Here is a 20,331-nt window from a genome sequence, read left to right on the forward strand (position 1 = left end):
CGAACACTGCGTACGGCGTCGAGGCGGTGCGTCCGGCCTCAATGCGGCCGCGGGATGGCAGGCCGTTGCCGCGCGGAATTTTTTGAAAGTGTCAGTTTTTCGGAGCGCCGCGCGATGCCGGGACCAGCCCCGCACAACTCCATACGGCTCCGGCGATTGAAGTGGGACCGGCCCCGCGAGGCCGTACGGCTCAAGCGACCACGTTAGGTCGCGCTCGTGGGACCGGCCCTTAAGGTTGCATGGAAAAATGTCTCAAAAAAAGGCAAGAAAACACATGGACAGATCTGATATTTCTCTTTGTAAAACCAGATTTATTTATTTTTGCTTCACCTCATTATTTTGTCTAAACACCATGATTTATACTACTTAAAATAGGAAATGAAATGATATTACATAAAAAATAGGAAATAGCCTGAGAGTTGGAGACCTTCAGTTTCACTACAGGAGTGCTGTATTTACAGAAACACCCATATCTGAAGAAGACTTTTTGTGTGTTTACTACAGGTGTTCTGTGTTATTGAATCCAGATTTAGTTGGACAATGCTCTTTGTTGCATCACAACTGTTCACACATGTGTGTTTAAACCACATCTGGAGGATCAGTGGATTTGATCTTCATCATGTGACGATATCAAGGATACCATATTGGGAACAGCACCAAACATTACACTCTACAGCCTTTTTCCAATCACACTGCATCCTTTACGATCCAGGTGTTCTCTGCATAATCAAGAACGAGTCGCACCATGGCCACTCCCTCTTATCTCCTCTAACATCGGGCAAAAGTGTGAAAACGCACACCTCCAGGTACAGGGACAGTTTCTTCTCAGCTTTATCAGGCAAATGAACGATCCTACCACAATTAGAGAGCAGCCTGAACTGCTATCGACCTCATTGGAGACCCTCAGACTACCTTTGATCAGACTTTACTGGCTTTATTTTGCACTAAACATTATTAGTGTTATTCCTTTCACCATGCATCTATAGACTGTGAATGGCCTGATTGTTAATTTTACTTCAGAGTCACGTGAGTGACTACGTGAAGAACCCGCTTCCAACGCATGCGTGTCATATCGCTACACGCATTGCAACGAGTCACAGCAGGGGGAACGACGTTCCCCTAGTGGAGAATTTGAAAGTCGGGAGCAGCAGGTAAGAGACTCTGCGTTCCTTCCACTTACCTTTTAGGTGGAGACATGGACCGGATCCATGAAGGCTGCGGAAAACTGGCGGGGGAGAACCGCGGAGTGCGGGCAGCCGGCAGCAGCAGCAACGGCACGCGAAACTTCCGGAGAGGAAACAGCTGTGCCCGACTTCGCTCCCGCACCGGCAAAATTCACTTCTCGGCCGGGCGGGAAGCGAAGCAAAAGACGTCCCATATGCCGGTCTCAAGCGAGTCTGGCTTGGAGCAGTCGCCAGCGGCCAATGCCGAGATTACCGGGGCCGGTTGAAACAGCTCGAGGACAGGGAACAACCACGAGGGACCAGTGCTGTAAGTACCGGGGTTGGTCCGAGGGGTCCCTATGGCAGCCGGGAGCGGCCAGTACTGAGGGCATTGGAGCCGGTCTGACCGGCTGCAAAACGACCGCAGAGGGACCAGTGCCGTGAGCACCGGGGTCGGTCCCAGCGGTTTAAGATTAACGAGCAGCCGGGAGCGGCCAATGCTGAGGGCATTGGAGCCGGTTTGACCGGCTGCGGAACTACTGCAAGGGACCAGTGCCGTGAGCACCGGGGTCGGCCCGAGCGGTTGGAGCTAACGGGCATTGGAGCAGGTTTGACCGACTGGAGAACAACCGCAAGCGACCAGTGCCCGTGAGCACCGGGGTCGGCGGTTGCTCAAGGAGATCCTCCGTGGCAGACTCCGGGAGATGGAGGACAGTGGGCAACCAATAAGCCCCACAGCGGTACCCCTTGGGGGCTGCACAGTGTCTCTTCCTCATCAGAGGAGAACACGGAGGATTAGTTCTGGGCAGACCCTGAACTGGCCGCAGAAATACTCACCCCCAGCAGACCCTCCGTGGCAGACTCCGGGAGATGGAGGCTGCCACAGTGGGCAACTAGTAAGCCCCACAGCGGTACCCCTCGGGGGCTGCAGAGTGTTTTTTCCTCATTAGAGGAGAACACGGAGGATCAGTTCTGGGCAGACCCTGAACGGGCCGCAGAACTACTCACCTCCAGTGAGTCTGGGGTGACAGGAAACATGTTGGAACTCCCTGAGGGACGCTCAGGCCAACGGTGTGCGGGCGGCACAGTGCCCGTGAGCACTGCACCGTGCTGGAATTGCAGTTGCAGCGCCGCAGGGAAGTACTGACGGCACAGGGGCCGTGAACACTGCACCGCGTTGGCACTGCAGGACCTACACCTGGGAGAACATACCTCGTTGGAGGGATGCAGGTCCAAGAAGAAAGCCTCTAGTGGGTAAGTCCCGTGGCAGCACCTTTTTACAGGGCTGTAGCTCACTTCTATTACTACAGGGAAGTGCTTGAGGGAATGACAGGTCCAGGAGATGAAAGCAGCACCTTCTATAGGGCTATATCATGCTTTCTCCCTCCCCAGCAGACTCTTCTATCAGAAGAATGCTGGGGTCAAGTCCTGGACAGGTAATAGATATATTGCTGTAATTATGAGGTGATGCCATTCTTAGTCACCAAGTCAAAGAGTGCATTATTGGTCATTTCCTGATAGAAATACAGGAATTATATGTTGAGATGAAGGATTTAGCAGGCCAAAATTGATGGCATATTCCATCCTCATCTGGCAGTCACAAGGGAGTGTCTGTTTTATGTTTCAGGGGAAATCAACAGGGATAAGTTAAAGCTAACTGGGGAAGATTTATTAACCAGATTAGAAGCTAGCATAGACCACGTGGCTTGCTATCAACTGGTGGGGCTAACATTAGCCATAGCTGTCGCTGGCCACCGAGGATTGTAAATCCCTGAATGTACTAACCATTTATTTATGCTCCTGGAACATCCAACCGGGATTGACGCGGGCCTGCGTTAACCCCAAACCTCCAAGCAAAACCCTTTATTTGGAGGTGACCCAGCTAGAAGGTCAAGGAGTTGGACGATTAAGCCAATCTGGAGCTCACCTAGACGTCCAAACATCGTCCTCAAAGGTATCGCCTTATGCTGGAAGATGTATACACCCACAACACACGGCCTCGGGGATCCAGAAGGAAACGGAAACCCACTGGCAACTAAGGAAGTCTGGTTCTTACTAAATTAAGGCAGGAAGAAGGTTGGTTCACTTGGCAGTGACTTTGCCGTAAGGAAGGGTACAGCCTTAAGGGATGCTTGCAGGGAACTAAACCATCCACCAGACTGGGAGTAGAATATTGGCATTAGGGGCTGTGTGTGCCAGCCACATGATATCGTGACCTTTACATAATCAAATTACTGAGCGCTAACACGTGTCACTCAATAATTTATGGATCATTCTGACAGACCAATGAAGCAACCAACAGAGGCCACCATGGTACTAAAAGGTGGAACATACATTCACCATTAACACGGTCAATATGTTAGTAACTTTACCAAGAGATAAAGCCGCAGCCCTACAGGAGGACTGCAGCAAGCTTCTTAACACCAACAGACCCTCCATTAGACGGGTAGCCCGGATAAATGGGGAAGTTTGTGGCTACATTCCTGGCCACACAATTTGGGCCATTACATTATCAAAATTTGCAAAGAGCAAAAATTAGAGCACTCAAATTTAACAAGGGTCATTTTGATAGGCCTATGGAGCTACCTACAAAAGCTATAATTGAACTACAGTGGTGGAAATATATCGACATCTTGTGATCAATTGGCAAAATTAATTTGGCAATGGTGTATCCAAAGAAACATTTGGATATCGGCAACATACCTACCAGGGAAGCTAAATTCAGTGGCAGACACCAGGTCACGCAAATTTAACGAAAACACGGAATGGTTTCGTGGGATGGGAAAGGAATGGAGGGTTATGGTCTGAGTGCAGGTATATGGGACTAGGGGAGATTATGTGTTCGGCACGGACTAGAAGGGTCGAGATGGCCTGTTTCCGTGCTGTAATTGTTATATGGTTATATGGATGTTAAATAAAAAAAGTATTTGCTGAAATTACAGCAAAATATGGTACGCCAGATATTGATTTTTTTTTGCATCCAGGTTGAATCACCAACTACCAAGGTATGTGTCCTGGGAACCAGACCCTGGGGCAGAAGCTACAGATGATTTCTCACTGCATTGGGGGGTAAATGGTGTTTTTATGCATTTCCTCCGTTCTGCCTCATCAATCGGATACTAAGGAATTCAACAAGATTCGGCATCTGGGATTCTCATAGTACCCGATTGGCCTACTCAACCGTGGTTTCGGTTATACAGGGGATGGTGTTACAACCATGTTCCCTTACTGGACATAGCCAAAATTTACTAATTCATCCAGTGACTGAGGGCAGTCACCCATGCCATAAGAATATGGATTTGTTGATTTGTAGAGTCTGAAAGACCCACTACACGGCATGGGGCTGTCAGACAGGACTATGAATCCCATCACATCAGCACAAAGACTGTCAACACAAAAGCAGTGCCTCGGACATATCAAGAAATGGGGCATATACTGCTTTGACAACAACCTCGACCAAAGGGCCAAGAACATTCCGGCCGTATTGGAATTTCTAACAAGCCTCCATTGTGATAAACAATTGGGCTACAGTGCCATTAATAGTGCCAGAAGTGCACTCTCCAATTACCTATCGCAAGGAACGGAGCGGCACACGGTGGGAACGCACCCCCTGGTAACAAAACTTATGAGGGGCATATTTAATGCAAAACCCCCAAAAACCAGGTACTACAGAATCTGGGATGTGGGTGTCGTTTTGACCATGCTGAGAAGTTGGTCGCCCATAACAGCATTATCACTTCGGAAACTGACCATGAAGATGGTTATGCTCATGGCGTTAGTTACCGCACAACGAGTCCAGTCATTAAACAAACTGAGGCTGGACTGCTTGATGATCTCACCCGAGAAACTGGTATTTGTCATACATGATTTAATAAAACAAAACAGACCAGGCTCATCGGGGCAAGTGATTGAATTTATGGCATATCCAAATGACGAAAGCCTGTGTATAGCCAAACATATCCAATTATACATGGAAAATACCAAGATCATTCGAGGTCAGGAAATGGCTCTGTTAATTTCTTACAAGAAACCGCACAAAAGGGTCACGACCCAAACTATCTCAAGGTAGCTGAAATATGTCCTAAAGATGGCAGGAATAGACACTAATGTTTTAAATCTCATTCCACCAGGGCTGCGGCGACGTACGCAGCAAAAATTCTGGAGGTGCCCACAGACCAAATCCTCAGAATGGCAGGATGGTCATCGGGAAAGACTTTCCAAAGGTTTTATAACAAACCAGTTTTGGATCCATCATCAATTTCTGAAAGCACGTTACGTTCAATAATATAATTTGCCCGAAAGGTTACAGGGCTATGATTTCAACTTAATCAATTTATTTTTCGTAATATCACACAAGTTTTTGTATGGGTGTGTTCAAAAATTGCTAACGATACCTTTCTCCCAATACTCAAGGCAGTTGTGAAGCATGGACTCGTTCCACGGCATGAGGTCACAGAGCTTTGAAATCTTCACGTAGTCACTCACGTGACTCCGAAGTAAAATAGTAAGATTAAACGAGAACTTGCCAGTTTGAAGTTTGATCTGTATTTTATGAGGAGGAACGTTGAGGGAATACGTGCCCTCCGCTCCCACCCTCCTATGATCATATCAATAAACTGATATCTCTTTGATAATCTTACTATGTTAGGTCATTATAGTTTCTGTGACCTCACACCGCTGCTTTGAAGAATGACACGCATGCGTTGGAAGCGGGTTCTTCACGTATTCCCTCAACGCTCCTCCTCATAAAATACAGATCAAACTTCAAACTGGCAAGTTCTCGTTTAATCTTACTATTATGTATTGTTTTTCCGCTGACTGGTGATCCTGCAACAAAAGCTTTTCACTATACCTCGGTACATGTGACACTTAACTGAATGTGGACCAGTAGCTGCCAGTCCCCTGCAATGATACACACTCACAGTAACAACCCGCGTGCACGTCTGAGCGCCACATCACAGTCCCGCACTGCCCCTCCCTCAATCTCAGCCTTCACAGGCAGCCTATCTGCACTGAGCCATGAGCTATATTTAAGAGGGAGTTAGATGTGGCCCTTGTGGCTAAAGGGATCAGGGGGTATGGAGAGAAGGCAGGTACAGGATACTGAGTTGGATGATCAGCTATGATCATATTGAATAGCGGTGCAGACTCGAAGGACCGAATGGCCTACTCCTGCACCTATTTTCTATGTTTCTAATACGTTGTTGAGGGATTGTCGGTGGAGGGAAGGGGATTTGTGTCAAATTTCACAGCTCAGCAGGGCAGCACACTAGTGAGGATAGTAGGAATTTAGCCAGGATGCTGGTGCAGCAGCATTAAGGCTGCAGCCTGAGTAGATATCTTTTTTGTTGTACCAGTAAGTGTTCAGGCTAAAGAGCACTGTTGCAAATAAGCACCTTGCAGGGTAGACCAAAGGTAGACTTTAAACACCAGGGTACCAAATGAATTAACCAGTTGACCCTCCAATAACTGATAAAAAACAAGTCATTCTTCTTTAGCTGTAACTAAGATTCTGATAATGAACAAATTATTTAATGAAAAGAGTTTGCGTATCATGTTGAAGACCCTTTGTCAGAATCATGAAAGTGAGAAAACAAGTTTTAATTTGTAGTGAAAATAGCGGGAGGGATGGAGAGGACAAAGGGAATATTTCGGATGAGTGCGGACAGAGTTGTCAAGGGGAATTGCTGTTTATAAACCTGATGGCTTCATAAAATCACACATTACAGTAATCCTGCCCTCATTCTGTCAGAGATTAACTGCTTGTCCGATCGATCCATTTTACAACTTGCAACTGACTGCTGACTAATTTCTCATTATTTTTCTAATGTGGATGAAAGGGATTTAATTTGAAACGATATCTCAGCTTCTCTTTCCACAGATACTGCATGAAATGCTGTGGTTTCCAGCATTTTCTGTGTTTAATTCCCAATTCATTTAATAATCTGTTTCTTAGTTGTCAAAACGGGGTGGGAGATTGCAACCTTCACGTGGTCCGCCCTGTTTCGATGAATGCAATCAACCTGGCGTGCACAATCAAATAAGATCAAATGGAACAAGTTGTCCTACAACTTTAGGCTGTGCACGCCATACGCACCAAGAAGAAGTTGTCAAAACGTAGCACGCTTCAGTCCACAAACATGTACATATTATTTTCAGGTTGATAGGTCTCATCTTTTGTTTACATGTGAATTGTTAAATGTATTTCAGTTGGCAATTAAAAAACCCAAGACACTGTCAATCTTTTAAACCTTTTTTCTCTAATGTCAGGGTCTTCTTCCCAGGGAACAAGTGTCTAAAACTGAAGAGCACTAGTTTAAGGAATGAGAGGAGAGATAATGTTTGCCACAGAGGGGATAGTGAATATATATCGAAAGAGTTGCCAGAGTAGGAGATGTAGAGTTGGGTACAAAAAGCATTTTGGCAGGTATTTGCATAGGAAAGTTTTAGGGAGTTATGGGTCCAATAGTGGCAACTAATATGGATTGGCATCATGGTTGACATGGATGAGGTGAGCCAAAATAGCTTGTTTCTGTGCCTTGCTTGTATTTCAAATTGCACCTCTTCAATAGACATAGAAGTGGAAACCTCTCATTGCATCAGCAGAGGGGAAAGATATGTTTAAAATCAAGAACGATATAATTAATTTATTATTTAAAAACAAAATCTATTTGGGAAAAGTAACATTGCCCCCTTGATACAATCTACTTGCATACACAGCAATACTTTTTTTGTTTATCAGATTTTTAATCATTAAACTGTTGCATTTGATGAGCAGAGGTTGGTCTTGAGTTTGTATGTATGTGTAAAGAGAGTTGACAACCCATTTTCCATCTCTCCTGATGTTAATGTTTCCATTGATTTCAATGTGAAGAATGTACAGAAGCTACTTCTAATAATGACATTCCATTATCACACAAACGCAAGATATATGTTTTATCCCGGTCCTTTTCAAACACCGGACAGTTTGAATGAGGAAATAAATAGTCGTTGTTTACCATGCCACAGTCGGACATAACAAGACAAAACTCGTACTATTCTAGGTTCCCAGGTCCAAAAGGTGCAGCCACCTGGAAGCCAAATGAGAAGACCTCATCATGTGCATCAAGCTCCTGGAGGTGCCAGGAACCAAAGAAAACCACCCCTTTCAACAAGTGGTCCAAAGGAAGCCCAGGAAGAAAGCATTCGGCCAAAATCAGCAGGTAAGACTACAGTCTGTTGCATGTGGGGAAAATTAATGATTCCGAGTGACAAATGAGTAATTCATTGCATTAAAGATTAGTTCACAATACCCTTCATCCTGATTATGCATAAGTCAACAACATTTAAAGACGGCACACTAGTGCAGTGATAGAGTTGCTGCCTTAATGGCCTGTCCCAAGAGCATGCAACCTGCATGCGGCAAGCGCGACCAAACCGGAAGCGGGGGTCGTGCGGAGGTCGAGTGATCCCCATACAGGGCTGGTCCCACCAGCATGCGGCGAGCGCGACCAAACCGGAAGCGGGGGCCGCAAGGTGGTCGAGTGAGTGACGTGAAGTTCGAGCGAAGTCCGCGGGAGGTTTGCACGTGACGTACGGCGTCGAGACGCTGCGCACGCCCGTCGAGGCGGTGCGTACGTTGTCGAGGCGGCTGCGGGCCGGCAGGCCGTTGCTGCACGGAAATTTTGAACACGGTCAGTTTTTCAGAGCCCCGCGTGATGTCGGGACCAACTCCACACAACTCCATACGGCTCCGGCGATTGAAGTGGGACCGGCCCCGCGAGGCCGTACGGCTCAAGCGACCACGTTAGGTCGCGTTTGCCGCGTGGAGTCGCATGCTAGTGGGACAGGTCCTTTGCAGCGCTAGAGGCCCGGGTTCGATCTTGACTATGGGCGCTTTTTGTACGTTCTTCCCGTGACCTGCGTGGATTATCTCCGGTTTCCTCCCACATTCATAATGTCCAGGTTTGTAGGCTAATTGGCTTAGTATCAATGTAAATTTCAGTCTCTAGATGTGCAAAGCTGGTAGAGACATACCCCAAAAGACTTGCAGCTGTAATTGCAGCGAAAGGTGGTTCTACAAATTATTGACTCAGGGGGGCTGAATAATTTTGCACACCACACTTTTCAGTTTTTTATTTGTAAAAAAATTTGAAAACCATGTCTCATTTTCCTTCCACTTCACAATTATGCACCACTTTGTGTTGGTCTATCACATAAAATCCCAATAAAATACATTTACGTTTGTGGTTGTAACGTGACAAAATGTGGAAAAGTTCAAGGGGTATGAAAACTTTTGCAAGCCACTGTATCGTGTGTGTCAGAGGTTGGTGTTTATGCTCTGAAACCATTTCTGTACACCTGTCATCACCAACATCCTGAAACAAATATTATTTGTTTCATTGAGCATTAACCATAATCTGTGGCATGTTATAACAGGAGAAAATGGGGAGAAAGATCAAAATGTTAAAACAACCAATCTGGAAACTCAAAAGTAATGAGATGATCTTTTTTAATATATTTTTTTATTAAAGGTAATCAATTACAATGCTTCAAACAACTTTATATCAAATTAATTCAATTTGCATTAAGTAAAACACTAGTAATACTTATCTACTATTTTTTTAGAAATAATGATAGAGAAAGAATAGAACAGTTATAAATCATTAAGAGAGTGATTAAATAAGTGATAGTATCAATAAAGGCATATATGTTAATTCCAATATAAAAATGAATTATTCTCACCAAATCCCGCAGGGTGCACGCCGAGCTGTGTTGCCAAGAACAGCTACTTCTCTAAATACTGTATATATGGAGACCATATCTGTTCAAAAGAATTATACTTGTCCAATAGGACAAATCTAATTCTTTCCAGATGTAACGTCTCCATCATCTCTGTTGCCCACATTTTGGTTGTGGGGGATAATGTTCCCTTCCAAAATTTCAATATGATTTTTTTCCCAATTATCAAACAGTAATCAAAGAAATTTCTTTGATTTACTGTAAGTGATAGATGTAAATCCGGAATTCCAAATATTATTAGCTTTGGGTTAGGGTCCAATTTAACTTTGATGACTTCAGAAATAACTTTAAAAATTTCTGTCCAGTAATAATTCAATTTAGGACATGTAACGAAACTATGTATTAAATTTGCCTCTGCTTTCTTGCACTTATCACAAATAGCGGAGAGATTCGGAAAAATATTATTTAATTTAGTTTTCGAATAGTGTAACCTATATAATACTTTAAATTGTATCAGTATATGTCTGGCGTTTAATGAACACCGGTGTATTCGTTGTAGACTTTCTTCCCAGTTTTCTTTTGTTATAGCCAATCCCATTTCATTTTCCCATGCTTGACGATATACTTCCGTTATTGGATTCTCCTTATCCAAAATGATGTTATATATATAGGCTATTAATTTTTCTGTATTTGGATATAAATTAAACAGTTCGTCTAACAATCCTGCTTCTTTATTTTTATAATCTTGTGTATTGGATTTAATATAATCTCTAATTTGTAAATACCTAAACAAATGTTGTGGAGACAATCCATAAATATCTTGTAACTCCTGGAATAAAAGAAATTTTCCTTTTCTATACAGGTGTTCTATCCTTGTAATTCCTAAATCATCCCATTGTTTAAACCCCCCATCTAATATAGCAGGTTTAAACGATGGATTATTCATAATTGGTAATCTAAATGAGAGATTATCCAAGTGTAGAGTCTTAACTATTTGTTTCCAAATACGTCTATTATTATATATTATTAGGTTGTCTTTATAATATTTTTTTTGTACTTCCGTTGGTGCAAAAATTATCGAACCTACATTGAAAGGTAGACAGTCCTCCTTTTCTATATTTAACCATGTCGGTTCATGATCCATATTTACCCACCAGAAATTCATATTCTTAATCTGAACAGCCCAAAAATAATATAAAAAGTTTGGAAGTGCTAATCCTCCATTTATCTTAGCTTTGCATAGATGTTTTTTATTTATTCTGTGATTTTTATAATCCCAAATAAAACTATTGACAATATTATCAATTTTTTTAAAAAAAGTTTTCGGAAGAAAAAAAGGAATAGCCTGAAACAAATATAACAACTGCGGTAGAAATACCATCTTTATGGCACTTATTCTACCAATCATGGATATAGGAAGTGTTTTCCAATATAAAATATTTTTTCTAAGTTTATCTAATAGTTGAGGATAGTTGGATTTTATTAATGAGTTATGAGTTTTAGTTACGTTAATCCCTAAATATTTAAGTTTGTCTGTAACTACTTTTAATGGGTATTGTTGTAATGTATTTAGATTTATTCCTGTTATTGGCATAATCTCGCTTTTATCCCAATTAATCCTATACCCAGAAAATGCACCAAACTTAGTTATAATGTTTAGCAGGTTGGGAATACTAATTTCCGGTTTTGTAATATAAATCAAAACATCATCTGCATATAAAGAAATTTTATTAATTGTTGTATCAGTATTATAGCCATATATTTCAGGTTCAGATCTAATTTTTTCCGCCAATGGTTCTATCACCAATGCGAACAATAAGGGTGATAACGGACATCCCTGTCTGCATCCCCTAGAGAGTTTGAATTTGGCTGATAAAATTTGGTTAGTCAAAATTCTTGCCATAGGATTCGAGTATAAAATTCTTACCCATTTACAAAATCTATCCCCCAATTGAAACTTTTCCATTATATTAAATAAATACATCCATTCCACCTGATCAAACGCTTTTTCTGCATCTAGTGATATAACCGCTAGTTCCGTATCTCGTATTCTTTTTGAATATATAATATTAAACAAACGTCTGAGATTATGGGATGAGTAACGTTTTGGGATAAAACCTGTTTGATCATAATGTATTAATTTAGAGATCACTAAACTTAATCTCCTAGATAAGACCTTAGTTAATATTTTTTGGTCTGTATTTAAAAGGGCAATCGCTCTATATGATCCAGGATCTTCCAAATCCTTATCTACTTTAGGGATGAGTGTAATTGTGGATTCATTTAAAGAATCTGGTAATTTTCCTTGGTCATATGCATATCTATACATTATTTGTAATCTTGGGGAAATCAGATCTTGAAATTTTTAATAAAATTCTGCACTCAGGCCATCTGGGCCCGCTGCTTTTCCGTTCTTTAGCGAACTAATTGATTCTATAATATCTTTTACTGTTATTTCAGCATTTAACAATTCTCTACCTTCCTGATCTAAGCTATTGATTTGACATTCTTGTAAAAATATTTCCATACTATCTGTTTGTCCTGTTAGTTTTGACGAATAAAGATTTTTATAATATTGTAAAAATCTATCATTAATATCTTTTGGAGTAATTAATATATTTCCATACTCGGATCTAATTCCGTGTATCATCTTCTCATCTTCTAATTTTCTAAGCTGTCGTGCTAGTAATTTTTGTGGCTTATCTCCAAATTCAAAATACACTTGCTTAGTTTGTTGAAAAAGTTTAATCACTTGATTAGAATATATTTTATTTAATCTATATTTTACTGATGCAATTTTATTACTTAACTCTTTGGAAGGCTGTTTTATATTTTCATTATCTAGACGTTTTATCTCATTTTCTAAATTTTGTTCTATTTTTCGATTTTCTTTATTGAGATGTGCTTGTGCGGATATTATTGCGCCACGCATGAATGCCTTAAATGTGTCCCAAAATAGTGATGGAGAAGTTTCAGGATTATCATTAGTTTCAAAAAATAATTTAATCTGATCCATCACATATTTACAACAGTCATTGTCCTTTAATATCTGAGGGTTAAATCTCCAGGTAGTAGTTTTATTAGATATATCTTTTAATTTTATCTTAAATGTTAATGGCGCATGATCCGAGATGATAATATTATGATATTTTGCATCATACGTAAAAGGAAGTAATTTAGAATCTATTAAAAAATAATCTATCCTCGAATAGGTTCCATGTACGGGCGAGAAAAAAGAATATTCTCGTCCGGATGGATTATCTAACCTCCAGATGTCTTTAATATTAGATGTATTGATAAAAGCATTTATGAATTTACTTGATTTCGAGGCAGCTTTCCTTTTTGCAGATGATCTATCTAGATAATTATCTAAAGTACAATTTAAATCACCTCCAATTATTAAATTGTGTTGAGTGGATATAGGAATATTATTAAATATTTTCTTAAAAAATAATGGATTATCAAAATTAGGGGCATATATATTCATTAAAATTACCTTTTTTGAATATAATTCCCCTGTAATTATTACATATCTGCCTTCTTTATCCTCTATAATAGAACTTTGTATGAAAGGTATACCTTTGCGAATAATTATTGCAACTCCTCTAGATTTATGAATAAATGTAGAATGATACACCTTAGAAATCCATTTAGCTGTTAATCTATGTTGAGCATCTTTTTTAAGATGAGTCTCTTGAAGGAAAATGACATCTGTCTTCAATCTGTTCAACTGAGCTAACACCTTTCCCCTTTTAATTGGTTCATTAATTCCTTTTACATTCCAACTACAGAAGGTTACTCCATCACCCCCAGTCTTCACCTTTATATCATGCATTTTACTATTAGGGCGGCTTTTTTTGGAGTAGCCTTCTTGACTCCCCCAGCTCCCCGTTGCACCCGGACATCAATCCAATGAGAATTTCTTTCCACCTTAATCCACATCTATGTCTTCTTAAACTAAATACACAATATCCTTCACATCTACATTCAAATAATATATAATATAAGATCAATAAAAAACAAAAACAATAAGAAATATCAATAATAAAAAAAACGTAAAGGGTGTTAATAGGGTGCTCAGAAAAAAAAGAAACTACACTTGTATAGTGTGTAGTATGTGAAGGTGAAAGCCACACTAACGTGGCCATTAATCTAAAGACTTCCGTTTTTTTAATAAAAAAAAAAGATGTTGATTATACCAGCTCCTATCTCAAATGCTATATATATTGGGGTGGGGTACTAACTTTATATACTTAGTACTTAGTAATTATTTCTATTATTCATATTACTATTTGCTAATTACTAATATCAATTGTATTTAATACTATAATATGTAATACTATTATCATGGAATAATTAAATATTTTCTAATAATTAATACAGAACTACTACTAAATGCCCATTATTCCACTTCCTTCTAAGTGAGTATTTCATAACCACAGGTCGATGATAAAAGTTCAGTCCTCTCCTTCTCCCTCGGGTTCTTCCTCCGCATCTTCTCTCTCTTCATCTTCTGGCTTCTGCTGTATGTCTCGGGCGAATTTCAATGCTTCAGTATGCTTAACGAAACGATATTCCTTGTCATCATAAGTTACTCTCAGTATTGCTGGGTACATCAAGCCATATCTCAGATTCTTAGTATTCTGTAAATTCCTCAGGATACCTTTTGTTTCTTTAAATAGTGCTCTTTTCTTGGCCACTTCTGCTGGGAAGTCTCTAAAAATACTGATGTTGTCTCCCTCGTATTTCAGGTTTCTCTTTTTTATTATTATCTTCATCATTTCTTCGAAGACATGGTCAAAGGCCACTTTTACAATCATTTGTCTGGGCGATGAACCTATCCCAGGGGCCCGTCTTAGAGCCCTATGTGCACGGCTCAACAGGGGTTCATGATCCAAATTCAAAATATCCATTAAAAGTTTTGCAACAAATTTTCGAGGATCTTGACTCCCCTCACGACCTTCGCTCAGACCAACTATACGCAAATTTTTACGGCGTTGGCGTCCCTCCAGATCAATACATTTCTCGTTTGTTTTATGTAATAATTCTAAGAGGCGTTTGTTCTCGGCACGGAGTTTTTCGGTCTCCTTAGTATTCACTTCAGCAATTTTAGTTAGCTCTTTAATTGCTTCGCCTTGTTGGTCTAGCGAAATTATAGTAGGATCTATCTTGTCATCCAGCTTTCTTTCCATCCCAGCAGCTATTTCCTTTACATCCTCAATTTGAGTTTGTAACTCGGCATTAGCCTTTTCCTTCCACTCATCCATCATACTTTTTACCGTCGTTATAACTTGTTTTATTAAGTCTTCTTTATCTTCTTTATTTTTCTCGTGAGACACCAGCATATCCGCTTTTAAACTTTTTATCTCCTCCATATACTCCTTCCTCTGCTTCTTTATCTCCTCCATATACTCCTTCCTCTGCTTCTTTATCTCACCTAGAATGGTAGTCTTAAGTTCCTCCATTTCAGCTTTCCTCTGTGAGACATCTTCTTGAGAAGCAGCAGCTGCACCCGAGCTGAGGCCAGTTTCCCTTCTCGTAGCTTTTTTTCCAGTGGTGGGGGGAGGGGAGCGCTGGGTCATAATTTCTTCTTAAAATCGCGCGCCTGATGACGTCACGCACCTTTTAAACGCTGCCGGAGCCGTTCGCAATCGATCTCCTGTGGTAAGTGCGTTTGTTTGACCCTTTAACCCCCGTTTTAAATTCATTTTTTTGCGGAGCTGTAATGGCGCGATTCCACTCACATCGTGGCGCCAACCGGAAGTCCGTAATGAGATGATCTTAAGCCTAAAATGTGAAATGTCTGCAAACTAGGGCATCACAGTGGCACAGCCTTGTAGCACCAGAGACCCGGGTTTGACTATGTTGCTGCCTGTACGGAGTTCATGCATTCTCTCTGTGACCACGTGGGTTTTCTCTGGGTACTCCCACACACGGTTTCCTCCCACACTCCAAGGACGTACAGGTTTTTAGGTTAATTGGCATTGGTTAAATAAAAATTGTAAATTACCACTAGTATGTATGTAGGAAAGGCTGGTGAGCTTAACATCTATAGTTGGAAAGTTACCAGAGAGTATTCTGAGGGATAGGTTATGCAGGCATTTGGATGGGCAAGGGCTGATTAAGGATAGTCAGCGCTGTATGTGAGAGGCCGTGTCTCACACAAGGCATGACCAAAGTGGTAGATGAGGGCAGAGTTGTAGATGTTGTGTACATGGACTTCAGTAAGGAGTTTGACAAGGTTCTGCATGGTAGGCTGCTCTGGAATGTTAGATCGCATGACCTCAAAGGAGAAATAGCTGAATGGTTTGCAAATTGTCTCCATGGAAGGAAGCAGAGGGTGATGGTGGAAGGTTGCTTCACGGACTGGAGGCCTGTGACTAGTGGTGTGCCTCAGGGATCGGTGCTGGGCCCGTTACTGTTTGTCATCGACATCAATAATTTGGATCAGAACACACAGGGCAAGATTAGCAAGTTTGCTGATGATACAAAAGTGGGTGGTTTTGCAGATAGTGAAGATGGTTGTGAAAGATTGAAGCAGGATCTGGATCGATTGGCCGGGTGGGCTGAGGAATGGTTGATGGAATTTAATACAGAGAAATGTGAGGTGTTGCATTTTGGGACGTCAAACAAGTGCAGGAACTGCACTGTAAATGGTTGGCCTCTAGGGAGTTATAGAGCAGAGGGATCTAGGACTGCAGGTGCATGGTTCCTTCAAGGACGAGTCACAGGTAGATAAGGCGGTCAAAAAGTATTTGGCCTTCATCAGAGAGTATAGAAGTTGGGAGGTCATGTTGCAGTTGTGTAAGCCGTTGGTGAGACAGCATTTAGAATATTGTGTTCAGTTCTGGGCACCATGTTATAGGAAAGATATTGTCAAGTTTAAAAAGGTTCAGAGAAGATTTACGAGGACGTTGCCAGGACTGGAGGGTGTGAGTTATAGGGAGAGGTTGAGTCTCTATTCCTTGGAGCGCAGGAGAATGAGGGGAGATCTTACAGAGGTGTACAAAATCATGAGAGGAATAGATCGGGTAGATGCACAGAGCCTTTGGCCTAGAGTAGGGGGATTGAGGACCAGAGGACATAGGTGCAAGGTGAAGGGGAAAAGATTTAACAGGAATCTGAGGGGTAACTTTTTCACGCATAGGGTGGTGGATGTATGGAACAAGCTGCCAGACGAGGAAGTTGAGGACTATCCCAACATTTAAGTAACGATGACAACTCCATGTGACTTGGAGGAAAGCTTTGAAACGTTGGTCTCGTGCAGCCATTTGTTGCGTGCTGACCAATCAGTGGAGAGTCAACACATAATTACTAGCGAGACATTCAGTGTACAAATGCATGATAAGGTAACAAAGTTTAGTGCAAGATAAATCCAGTAAAGTCCGATCAAAGATAGTTCGAGAGTCTCCAATGAGGTAGATAGTGGTTCATGTCTGCTCTCTAGTTGGGGAAGGATAGAAACATAGAAACATAGAAACATAGAAATTAGGTGCAGGAGTAGGCCATTTGGCCCTTCGAGCCTGCACCGCCATTCAATATGATCATGGCTGATCATCCAACTCAGTATCCCGTACCTGCCTTCTCTCCATACCCTCTGATCCCCTTAGCCACAAGGGCCACATCTAACTCCCTCTTAAATATAGCCAATTAACTGGCCTCGACTACCCTCTGTGGCAGGGAGTTCCAGAGATTCACCACTCTCTGTGTGAAAAAAGTTCTTCTCATCTCGGTTTTAAAAGATTTCCCCCTTATCCTTAAGCTGTGACCCCTTGTCCTGGACTTCCCCAACATCGGGAGCAATCTTCCTGCATCTAGCCTGTCCAACCCCTTAAGAATTTTATACGTTTCTATAAGATCCCCTCTCAATCTCCTAAATTCTAGAGAGTATAAACCAAGTCTATCCAGTCTTTCTTCATAAGACAGTCCTGACATCCCAGGAATCAGTCTGGTGAACCTTCTCTGCACTCCCTCTATGGCAATAATGTCCTTCCTCAGATTTGGAGACCAAAACTGTACGCAATACTCCAGGTGTGGTCTCACCAAGACCCTGTACAACTGCAGTAGAACCTCCCTGCTCCTATACTCAAATCCTTTTGCTATGAAAGCTAACATACCATTCGCTTTCTTCACTGCCTGTTGCACCTGCATGCCCACTTTCAATGACTGGTGTACCATGACACCCAGGTCTCGCTGCATCTCCCCTTTTCCTAGTCGGCCACCATTTAGATAATAGTCTGCTTTCCTGTTTTTGCCACCAAAATGGATAACCTCACAACCTCACAACCTCGGTCCTGTTTCCCTGAGTGATAGAATTCTCAGATTGAGCCTAATAATCCTCGGTGAATTGCTTCATTGCATCATGTAGATTTTACACTTGCTTCACCAATAGGAGAGAGTGGATTATTAAACTGGTGAATGTGCTGTCAGTTGAGTGGACTGTTTCTCCAAATAGACATGTTGAGCATCGTGGCTTACTAAAGACTACAAATATTGGTGAATGCAAAATATTTTGACTTTCTCTTTAATGTTGTCATTATAGGGAGACAGCCTTTCCAACAGGGAAAGGGGAAGAATTACGTTCCGATTAGATCTGAAAATGATTCACAGCAACATCACCAACGCCCGTGGACTCCACGGAATCGTGGAAACGCTCATCAGCGCCAGGACACTAAGCCAGCTGCTAAGGAATTCAGTAAACCTAATCATCTTGAGCCGGCAACTCTGGATGAAGAAGAATTCATGCAGCTGGAAGCAATGGCACCAGTGGACATTGTAATGAAGTTGGCCTCTCCAATAAGTGGGCTCATCGAATTCTTAAAGGAGGAAAATACTGAAAAAAACTTGATCGCATTCTTTCTGAAAATTCTTAGTGCGACATTCAATTGCAAATCCAACCAGCACAGTTTGCATTATCTGCTGGAGCTAATCAAGAAATCCATGTTTCTGAAAATCACCCTGCCAAAATTCATCATGAGTGCTCTGACGGAAGTCTTGCCCGAGGCACATTTGGATACTTCTAGATATCTTGGTTATACATTGAAGTTGCTCTGTCAGTTGATCACTGTCTATCCTGCAAGCGCTTTTGTGGAAGTGTCTCTTCTAGCTACGTTAGTGCAATCCACGTCTAACCACATGCAATCTATTGGATTCCCCGTCTCAGAGGAAACTGGGAAGAGCTTGGAGAACCTACACCAGATGGTTGCTTTTTTGCAGGAGAGACAGCAATATGGGAACTTGAAGTCAGATACCTACACCTACTTTGTGAAACCTGAGGGGAATGAATTTAGACACATTTCAATATACCCGACCTATGCTGACATCCATTTAATCGACAAGCCTTTTGTGAGACCAAATATAATCAATGAAAAATATCCAGACACTGCCACATACCTGGACATACAATTTCGCCTGCTGCGTGAAGACTTTGTTCGGCCTCTAAGAGAGGGTATTTCCAACTTGCTGAGCTGTAACCAACAGGATTTGCGTAAAGGAAAAACAGATGACATCAGAATTTATTTTGATGCCCATGTCCTGGGTCCAATGTGTACACACACCGGTGTCTACTATCGGGTTAGATTTAATGTGAAACAGTTAAAGTTTGTTCAGTGGGAGAGCTCCAAGCGGCTACTGTATGGGTCTTTACTTTGTCTCTCAAAAGACAACTTTGAAACAATGCTGTTTGCAACAGTGGCAGACAAAAATGTTCGGGAACTGATGAACGGTGTTATCACACTCAGCTTCACGGAAGACAGTCGGCTGGACTTGGTGGACGTAAAACCGACGGATTCTTTTCTGATGGTTGAATCAATTGCATACTTTGAAGCCTATCGCCATGTTCTCGAAGGCTTTAAACAGATCAGAGACGATGAGATACCCTTTCAGAAATACATAGTTCAGTGCCAGACTAATATTGCAGAACCAAAATATCTAAAACGCACTTCTCAAAACTACACCCTGGAACCATTGTCCCGGAGTAATAATTTCAATGTATTTGACTTTGCAAAATGGCCCTCTAAGGAGAAATTAAAATTTGATGAATCTCAAATGCTGGCTGTGCAGACAGCTTTAACCAAAGAACTTGCTATCATCCAGGGGCCCCCAGGAACAGGTAAAGTAGACTTGAACTAATTGTCTGATCTGAGGAAAGACATTCTTGCCATAGAGGGAGTACAGAGAAGGTTCAGCAGACTGATTCCTGGGATGTCAGGACTTTCATATGAAGAAAGACTGGATAGACTCGGCTTGTACTCACTAGAATTTAGAAGATTGAGGGGGGATCTTATAGAAACTTACAAAATTCTTAAGGGGTTGGACAGGCTAGATGCAGGAAGATTGTTCCCGATGTTGGGGAAGTCCAGAACAAGGGGTCACAGTTTAAGGATAACGGGGAAATCTTTTAGGACCGAGATGAGGAAAACATTTTTCACACAGAGAGTGGTGAATC

At 41.7% G+C, this 20,331-nt stretch overlaps 1 protein-coding gene across 1 annotated transcript in view; it reads left to right on the forward strand.

Moving 5' to 3' along the window:
* The window catches only part of LOC116985464 (NFX1-type zinc finger-containing protein 1-like), a 49,388-nt gene that overhangs the window by 3,910 nt on the left and 25,147 nt on the right, over positions 1-20,331 (forward strand). The window contains 2 exon segments of the mRNA XM_033040250.1: positions 8,207-8,365; positions 18,427-19,995. Coding sequence (XP_032896141.1) covers positions 8,207-8,365; positions 18,427-19,995 — 1,728 coding nt within the window.

Source organism: Amblyraja radiata, chromosome 2 (assembly GCF_010909765.2).
Source record: "Amblyraja radiata isolate CabotCenter1 chromosome 2, sAmbRad1.1.pri, whole genome shotgun sequence".
Taxonomy (NCBI): domain Eukaryota; kingdom Metazoa; phylum Chordata; class Chondrichthyes; order Rajiformes; family Rajidae; genus Amblyraja; species Amblyraja radiata.